At 35.7% G+C, this 9,303-nt stretch overlaps 2 protein-coding genes across 2 annotated transcripts; both read left to right on the forward strand.

The window, feature by feature from the left end:
* Window positions 1,982–5,817, forward strand: LOC109835321 (protein FAR1-RELATED SEQUENCE 5-like). The gene is made up of 4 exons (XM_020403301.1): window positions 1,982–2,072; window positions 3,927–4,806; window positions 4,896–5,154; window positions 5,233–5,817. Exons 1-4 carry the CDS (start codon window positions 1,982–1,984, stop codon window positions 5,815–5,817), a joined length of 1,815 nt encoding a protein of 604 aa, XP_020258890.1.
* On the forward strand, window positions 5,908–6,738 carry LOC109835322 (protein FAR1-RELATED SEQUENCE 5-like). The gene is made up of 3 exons (XM_020403302.1): window positions 5,908–6,267; window positions 6,449–6,514; window positions 6,565–6,738. Exons 1-3 carry the CDS (start codon window positions 5,908–5,910, stop codon window positions 6,736–6,738), a joined length of 600 nt encoding a protein of 199 aa, XP_020258891.1.

The raw sequence follows: 9,303 nt of genomic DNA on the forward strand, positions 1-9,303 counted from the left end.
AGAATCATGATTTGTTGTTCTCTTGACATAGAGGAGAAATTTATATCAGCATGAACCTGGCAACTCACAGAGCTGTTATTCTCAAAGAAATATAAACCAGAGTCTTCCTTAGCACTCCTAATCATCTTCTCCGAAGACAGGTCCTGAAAAATGCAAGTAGAAGGCGTAAATTTAACAACACACTTCATGTCATGAGTAAGCTTGCTTATAGAAAGAAGATCGCAAGTTAAGTTGGGAACATGTAGTACAGATTCAAGAATAATAGCAGGACTTAGGCGAATTGAACCAATTCCAACAACAAATGAGTAAGAACCATTAGCTATCTTAACTCTATGATTATTAGAGCTAGGAATATAAGAAAAGAAAAGATGTCTACCCCCAGTCATATGATCAGACGCACCAGAGTCAATAATCCATGGTTCACCTTTTGTAGACAATCCACTCATAGCAGAGGAAGAAGTACCTCTTTGGGCGATCATTGAATTACGAGAAATATTGGTTCTAGTAAGGATTTTGCTAAGATGATCCATTTGAGCCGTCGAGAATGAAGCAGGAGACACATATCCATTTTCCTTTAGTTCCACTTCACCTACAGCTTGAAGGCCTTTTCCATCACGTCCTCGGACTCCTCAGGACACCCAATTGGCCAGCTTACCATAAAGTTTCCAGCAGGTATCCTTAGTGTGATAAGGACGTTGACAGTGATCACACCATGCTTGTGATCTTTTCTTGTTGTCCATATCTCGTGCTGCTAGGGCAAATGGTTCAAGACTTAACAAGGACGGATAACTGAGCATCACACGCTTCCGTCTCTCTTCGCGACGTACTTCTGAGAATACATCATCAATATTAGGTAAAGGTCGTTTAGCAATTATACGACTACGAACATCATCAAGCTCTCGGTTCAAACCAGCAAGAAAATCATAAATCCTATCTTCGATTAACATCTTTTGATACTGTAATCCATCAGCTAGGTCTCTCCACTCACAAAGACGAAACAAATCAAGTTCCTGCCATACTTTTTTTAGGGCAATAAAGTATTGAGTGACCGTCATCTCCCCCTGTCACAAATTGCGGGCATGATTCCGGAGTTCGAATATTTGGGAAGAGTCTTCAAAGTCAGAGTAGGCTAGTGTAACTGCATCCCAGATCTCCTTCGCAGTAGGATAAAATAAATAACTATCGCCAATATCATCCTCCATAGAATGTATCAGCCATGCTATCACCATAGAATTCTGAATATCCCAATTTTGAAATTTCGGATCATCCACATTTGGCTTTTTAATTAAACCATCAAGAAATCCAAACTTCCCTTTGCCTCGGATTACAATCTGAACAGACCACGACCATTGGAGAAAATTCTTTTCGGTGAGTTTGTGAGTAGTAATTTAGAGGGACATTTTATCAGAAGTATTAGCAGAAGATATGATTTTAGAGGTTGGTTGCAAGGACTGAGCCTTAGAACCATCACCTCTGCTCACATCAGAATCGGCTCCAGTAGCCATCATCTCCCTCAACTCACAAATAACTTTTTAGAATTGCTCTTATACCATAAAAGTTATTATGAGGAAGGAAACGATCTTTAAGCACTGCTCTTTTTATTATTCTTTGAAAATTAAAATCACAAGACTACTCTAAGACTCTTAATATATACATCCGAATAATAGAATAAATAAAAACTAACATCCTAGAATCTCTCTAAAAGGTCTTCTAATACAAACTAACTTCCTAGAATCTCTCTAACAGATCTTCTAATACATACATACATACATACATATTATGTATGTATGTATGTATGTATGTATGTATCTCTCTCTCTCTCTCATCTATGTTAATTATTAGCCCGGAGCTTAATGCTAATAATATATACTATAGTATGATCAGTAAATTATGTTATATCTAACCACGCTATTATATCGTATACGTCCAACGTGGCGTATCGTAGTTTATCACTAACTATAGGGTACTATATTAGAGAAAAATGGGCATGCTTTGGTACCAAGCATATAGTGGTGCTCTGGTAGTGGAAGGTGTATATCCCCTCCACTCATTCAAAATGGTGATCATCCCATGTACGTCCTCAACTCATTGTGAATGGTGGTTTTACCATTTGAAATGCGGGAGTGGGGGACATTGTTGCCACCTCACTACAAGCACAAAATGTGCTGCTTTTGCGTACTAAGCATTACCGCATCTCTCTCTCTGCTCTCGCCTCTCTCTCTGCATCTCTCTCTCTCGTCTGCTCTCGCACTTATAGATTCATATATACTATAGTAATAGAGACTAGTAGTCAGGTTAATAGGGATTACTATATAGTAAAAAACTGTATGGTAAACGTTAAGTGGACCATCCACCAAAGTTTCTATCCCGTTGATATGTTACTAGAGATCCGGTGCATCATATGAAGGAGACTTTTCATATATGGATATAAGACTTTGGGTGGGATGGTCCACTTAAGTTGACATAAGTTTCTCTCTCTCGTCTCCTCTCCGTTCGAGTATATATCCGTAGGTATAGTAGTATACTCATACTATTATCATATATATAGGGAGAGGTTCAAATACAAACCTCACTATCCTAAAAACTAAAAACCTCTCCTCTCCATTGGATCTAGATTCATCCAATGGCTGAGATTAAAGCTGCATAAGGGTAATCAGGTAAAATAAACAGCCCACTAAAGAGAGGTAATTAATGCTTCTCTGTTTAGTTCTCCATTTCCCCATGCATTCTCACGGCTCAGGCAACCCAACAGTCATGAAGAGCAGCTCTCTCTCAATCGAGAAATCGTCCATCAGCTCTCGTTCATCGTTCATCGTTCTTCAGCTCTCGTTCATCGGGAAATCGTCCAGCAGCTCTCGTTCAGCGTTCTTCAGCTCTGTCGTTCATCGTCCAGCAGCTATCGTTCGTCGTCTAGCAGCTCTCGTTCAGCGTTTTTCAGCTCTCTCGATCATCGTCCAGCAGCTGGCCGTTAAACATTTTATGGAGATTTAAATGGAGAGCTTGAATTTAGGTGTGCAGGGTCTAATTTTTTTGATTGTAATGGATCTAGATTCAGTATTTAAATACTTAGCCATATGATTTATTATATAGGAGCTTACACGCTTAAACATTTTATGGATATTTAAATGGAGAGTTTGAATTCAGTTGAACACGTTATATTTGTTAATCTAGATTAACTGCATTGAATCGAGATTCATTGTTATAGATTGCAGTGTTTTTCATAATTTATCCACTTGTTTACTGCAGGGAATCTGGATTCAATGCAGTGAATCGAGATTCACTACAGATTAATTAGCAATGATATAAATTCAATGCAGTGAATCTAGATCCACTCCAGTGAATCTCGATTCATTGCGATGAATCCCGATTGTGTTTTTCATAATTTATTCACTTGTTTACTGCAGTGAATCTGGATTCAATGAAGTGAATCGAGATTCAATACAGATTAATTAGCAATGATATGAATTCAATACAGTGAATCTAGATCCACTCCAGTGAATCTAGATTCATTACGATGAATCCCGATTCAGTATATCAAAACTTAGTCATATGACTTATTATCTAGGAGTTTATATTCGTGAATATTTTATGTCAATTTAATTGGAGAGCTTGAATTCAGTTGAACAAGTTCTAGTTGTGCAGGGAATGCAATGATCTTCATAATGTATTCCCATGTTTTCTTTAGTGAATGTGGATTCAATTCATTGAATCCAGATTCACGAAAGAAAATATGGGAATACATTATGAAAATCATTACATTCTATAATAACTAGAACGTGTTCAAACGGATTCAAGAGTTTAATGTAGTGAATATGGATTCAATGTAGTGAATTGAGATTCACTCCAGTGAATCTAGATTCATTGCGATGAATCCAGATTCAGTATATAAAAACATAGTCATATTATTTATGTTCTTTTATTTTCAGTTGTAGGCAGCAATGAACAAATTAAGGAGCCACATGTTATAAATGCATCGGACAGTGATTTTTTGGAAGATGGAATGGACGAAGTTAGCTCGATTCCTTTTGAATCACCAGGTGGTGGTATGTATTGGAAACCTCGGGTTGAAGCCGAATTTAAACCTTATCTAAACCAAAGCTTCCGATCACTAGAGGATGGTATAGAGTTTTACCGAGAGTATGGACGTAAAAGTGGGTTTGAGATCAGACGGCATACAGAGAAGAAACATGAGGACGGTACAGTTCTTCTTAAACACATTGTTTGCAGTAGAGCTGGCAGCAATGAATCAAAGATGGATGTTGATTTTGATGATTTTAGTAGCAGTTCGAAAAAGAGAAGGAGAACTGTATCTAGTAGATGTGGTTGCAAAGCTAAAGTCGTGTTTAAGTTTGATGGTTTGAAAGGATATAATGTTCTCTCATTTGTTGAAGAGCATTCTCATTTTTTGGTCTCCGGTAGTGGGAAACAATTTTTGAAGTCAAATAGAGTTCTCGGTCTCGCACATAAGAAACTTGTATTTGATGGAGCAAAAGCCAACATGGGGCCTAACAAAACATATAACTTTGCTAAGGAGTTGTGTGGAAGTTATTCTAATGTTGGTGCTACCTGTACCGAGTTTAAAAATTGGAGTAGGGATGTGAAGCTTTATATTGGTGATCGAGATGCTCAAATGATCATCGAGAAGTTCACGGATAAGAAGGAGATGAGTGATGGATTTTTCTATGATTATGCAGTTGATGAAGGCGGTCGATTAACTCGCATCTTTTGGGCAGATGTTATTGGGCGAAGAAATTACGATGTATTTGGAGATGTGATATCATTTGACTCTACATATTCCACAAACAAGTAAGATTTTATAGTTAATCTCTTACGATTTTCAATATTGTAATTATATATCATAGTGAATCTTATATTTTTTGTATGTGATACAATAGGTACAACATGAAGTTTGTTCCATTTACTGGTCTCGACAATTATAAGAAGTGTGTTGTATTTGCAGCAGGATTGATAGCTAAAGAGGACATTGATAACTATGTATGGATTTTTGAGGTATTCATGAAATGCATGATTCGCGAGCCAAAGTGTATTGTTACAGATCAGTGCCCTGCCATGAAGCAAGCTATACCAACCGTCTTTACAGAAGCACGTCACCGTTTGTGCATGTGGCACATCATGAAGAAATTTAACCAAAAGGTAATGAATCATGCATTCAAATATAATGAATCCTCATTAGATAAATACTGAATCTTTCGTTATATATTTATATTGTAGTTGGCAAAATGCATTTCGAAGATGGATGATTTCAAGAGGAAGATCAATGCACTGATTTGGAGTATAGATATAGATCCAGCAACATTTGAAGTCGGTTGGAAAGATGTTATGAAAGAATATAAGCTTGAAAGTAATGAATGGTTGTGTGAACTGTATAACATTCGGGAGTCATGGATTCCAGCCTATTATGCTGATGATCCAATGGCCGGTTTATTGCGGACTACATCAATATCAGAGAGTGAGAACAGTTTCTTTGACAAATTCAACCGTAGATCTGACACATTGACAGAATTTTATCTTCGATATGAGAGTGCTATGGAGAAGCAAAGGCATACAAACGCAAGATTAAACTATGAAGGAACGAAAACGATGCCAAGAATGGACACACCATTGTTATTGGAGAGGGATGCAGCAGAGTTGTACACTCGAACAATGTTTTATGAGGTACAGAGTGAGATAATGTCATCCTGTTATGATATGAGTATCAACAGTATATCAGAAGAAGATGGCGTGAAGATTTTTTCCATAAAGGACAAAAAGAGACATGGAAAAATATTTGAGGTAAAACTTAATAATGGATATTGAAACAATAAAAATTGAATATATTTTCAATGCAATGAATCGCGATTCAGTGTAGTGAATCTCGATTCACAACACTGAATCGCGATTCAGTGAATGGCCGGTTTATTGCGGACTACATCAATATCAGAGAGTGAGAACAGTTTCTTTGACAAATTCAACCGTAGATCTGACACATTGACAGAATTTTATCTTCGATATGAGAGTGCTATGGAGAAGCAAAGGCATACAAACGCAAGATTAAACTATGAAGGAACGAAGACGATGCCAAGAATGGACACGCCATTGTTATTGGAGAGGGATGCAGCAGAGTTGTACACTCGAACAATGTTTTATGAGGTACAGAGTGAGATAATGTCATCCTGTTATGATATGAGTATCAACAGTATATCTGAAGAAGATGGCGTGAAGATTTTTTCCATAAAGGACAAAAAGAGACATGGAAAAATATTTGAGGTAAAACTTAATAATGGATATTGAAACAATAAAAATTGAATATATTTTCAATGCAATGAATCGCGATTCAGTGTAGTGAATCTCGATTCACAACACTGAATCGCGATTCAGTGACCATTTCATGTGCTTGTCATTTTCTTTTTTTATTCGGTGCTAATATACATTGTTTTTTGAATTTTAGGTGAAACACGCTTACTTGAACAATGACGTGCAATGTACGTGTAGGCTGTTTGAGAAAATGGGTATAGTATGTAGGCATGGTTTTTTTGCACTGCTGGGATGAGGCATTCATTGCAGTTCAAGGAAATATCAGAACAGTGCAATGCAATTGAAGTTACAAATCGCAAGTTGAATGACATATGGTATGATTTCCAATCCTGTGTGAGTTTGGCAGGTTTAGATGGTGAGAGACTTGACTACCTGGAAGGGAAGTTGAAGGAGTTGAAGCACAGTTTGCGTGAATCTAGTTGAAAATTTGACACACAGAACAAAAATGATGTAATGGAGTTTTTTGTTGGCTCAAAAATACCAGCGGAAGTGATCATTAAACCTCCCATTGAAGGTAGAAACAAGGGGTGTGGACAGAGAATTGTTGGTGATTATGAGAAATCAATTACTCAACGAAAGAAAAAGGTGCCAAGGCTGTGTAATATGTGCAAAAAAATCGATTTCCATGACGCACGGACATGCCCATTAAAGAAAACAATACAGCAGAGTGATGTTTAATTTAGTTGTCATAATTCGTTACAGAATCATTTTTAGGAATACATTTCTTATTAAAATTGCTGAATTGTGTAATTCTTAACTATATATATTTACTAGATTATTAATTACATGGTTACATTGTGTCATGTTAGTATATTGAATTGAGATCTACTCATATAGCATGTGAATTCCATTATTATTAGTTGTATTATTTAAGCAGGTATGATAAAGTCGTTGTATGCAGTCATCAGTTTGAATTTAATTCGCGTTAAGCGATTCTGGACTAACTATATTGAATCTAGATTGATCGCATTGAATCTAGATTATCTGATATTGAATTTCGATATCACTATAGGGATTCATTATAATCAATCAAACAATCAAATTACTTGATTGTTTCGGTTTAAATTATTATGGACTAACTATAATGAACAGATTTTCATTTTAGTGAATCTGGATTCACTGATCTGCATATGGATTCACTATAGTGTAGTGACTAAGATAATATTGACTTACTGAATTTTTTAGTGTAGTGAATCGAGATTCACTTTATTGAATCTGGATTCAATATAGTTACAGTCAATAGTGTTTCACTGTAGTGAATCGAGATTCACTTTAAGTGAATCTAGATTAACTTTAGTGAATCGAGATTCACTAAAGTGAATCTAGATTCACTACAGTGAACCAAGATTGAACCAAATGTATTAAGATTTAGCAAAGTGAATCCAGATTCAACAAATTAGTGAAACTTAAGATAATAACTTAAGATAATATTGAAACAGTGATCCAAGATTAAATACATACAATCCACAATAAGTATGATCAATTTATTGTATGTTACATAAAAGCTTGAATTATAACTCACATTCTATGCTGTAATCGAAATTCTTCCATTAGCATTCACTACCTTCACAGTATTTTCATATAATCCGAAATAAAACTATGACAAAGCTATTGTTATAAAGTATATTTACATAGAAAAGCAGTTCAACACAAACCAGAGTATTCCATAACATTAAGTGACAATGTACTCAATAACTGTAAACTTCAACATTGAAAATTATGCTGATTTCAGAATATCATTTCCTTTGAGATCTTGTGATCTTCCTCGTCTCTTTTTTGAATCTGGCAGTTTCAGCATGGTGCAGTTGGGCTTTCCTGATGACTTCTTTTGCCAATTCATTTGTTGGTTCAGTAGGAATTTGACAACAGTATATAGACCTCAGTCTATGTAGCTGATTTTTTAATCGCTCCTGTCCATATGAATAAAAGTTCAGTTCAAGATTCAGTAGCTAATTGATGTGCTTTATATTCTAAATTTTATTAATTCAAAAAGACTAAATGTAAATTATCAACACATTATTAGTTTAAACACTTACACCCTCTCTATGAAAACCAGAGTTCCAATTTGCTGTACCACCGCCCATGTAGGTCTCCATATGTCTCATGACAAAAATACCACAATCAAATTTGTTTTCGGCCGTTCTCCACTCCATCTCAAGTCTGTCAGGCGTTAATGTATTTATTTCACTCGCCTTGTGATGTTTTTTGTCTGCCAAATATCTCACAAAATTCTGGTGCTGTTTAATCAAAATTAATCAGTGTCACATAATAAATCCAAATTATTATACAGTAATGTTTAATGTAATATACAATTTGTTTTGGTTGTTTATATGGAAACAGTATTAATGACATTGAATCACGATTCATTGGATCTAGCTCGCTAGAATTTAATAGAGTTAGTTCACCTGGACTTACTCTAATGAATCTGGATTCATATTAGTGAATCTGGATTCATTAGAATTAACTATAGGTAGTGGATCGTGATTATGTGATGTGAACACAGATTAACTAGCTATATTGAATCGAGATTCATAGTAAGATGAGAATCCAGATTCACTAACTCTAGTGATCAAAGTTTGAGATGACTAGTTATAGCTAGTGGATCGTGATTACGTGATGTGAACACATATTTACTAGCGCTAATCTGGAATTATCTGACTCTAGAGTTAGCTAATATGGATCGTGATTACGTGATGTGAACACAGATCAAAGTTTCAAGATTAACTAATTATAGTGATCGAGATTCACTGGAGTTAACTAATCTGGAATTATCTGACTCTAGTGAATTCCAGATTCACTATAGTGAATCTGGATTCACTATAGTGAATATGGATTCACTATAGTGAATTGTTCAAAATATAGGACCAAATGCTGATTAAATTTGCCTCAATGTCCTCAGAAGGAAGGAAAGTCTTGAAAGCAGGTAAGAAACATTCAATTTGTCTCCACTTAAAAACCATTTCACTGAAAAAACAGTAATAATATTCA

Source organism: Asparagus officinalis, chromosome 3 (assembly GCF_001876935.1).
Source record: "Asparagus officinalis chromosome 3, Aspof.V1, whole genome shotgun sequence".
NCBI lineage: Eukaryota > Viridiplantae > Streptophyta > Magnoliopsida > Asparagales > Asparagaceae > Asparagus > Asparagus officinalis.